At 64.9% G+C, this 464-nt stretch overlaps 1 protein-coding gene across 1 annotated transcript in view; it reads left to right on the top strand.

Annotated features, from left to right (window-relative positions):
• Positions 1 to 253: 253 nt before the first annotated feature.
• The window catches only part of GINS1 (GINS complex subunit 1), a 4,528-nt gene continuing 4,317 nt past the window's right edge, over positions 254 to 464 (top strand). Inside the window, exon 1 of the mRNA XM_009274830.2 lies at positions 254 to 276. Within this exon, the coding sequence (XP_009273105.1) occupies positions 254 to 276 (23 nt within the window). The remainder of the gene's footprint in view (positions 277 to 464) is intronic.

Below are 464 nucleotides of genomic sequence, written 5' to 3'. Positions count from 1 at the left end.
GCCCGAGGTCCCCCTGTGTGCAGGAGGACATCCTCGGGTGTGCAGGAGGACATCCTCGGGGACAGGGATGGGTACTGGGCTCGTCTGCAGCAGACCTGACCTAGCACAGGGGTAGTCCTGCTCCAAACTAAGGCCGGGCTGGGGCCCTCCAATTGCTGCTCCTGTCACTCTTGGCCTAGAGGGGTTACCTCGAGGTGGGCGGCCAAAAAAAGGTCAGAAACAGGAAAAGTGAAATTTCGAAATAAGCCTCAAGATGGGGGTGGGTGAGGAGAGGCAGTGAGTTGGGCTTGTCCTGCCCCGGTGCAAGGTTGGCGCTTCCCTCTGCTCAGTCCTGGGGGGGTCTCAGGCCGGGACGCAGGCCCTAGCGCTCGGCTGGGTGCCGAGGTGGCGGCAGCGCTGCCTGCCCTGCCTGGGACAGGGGTGCTCAGGGAGGGCCCAGGGTAAGCTCCCCCGCGGCCTCCCCC

This window comes from Aptenodytes forsteri, unplaced genomic scaffold (assembly GCF_000699145.1).
Source record: "Aptenodytes forsteri isolate BGI_AS27 unplaced genomic scaffold, ASM69914v1 Scaffold272, whole genome shotgun sequence".
Classification (NCBI taxonomy): Eukaryota; Metazoa; Chordata; class Aves; order Sphenisciformes; family Spheniscidae; genus Aptenodytes; species Aptenodytes forsteri.
This window is presented reverse-complemented; position numbering and strand designations above follow the sequence as displayed.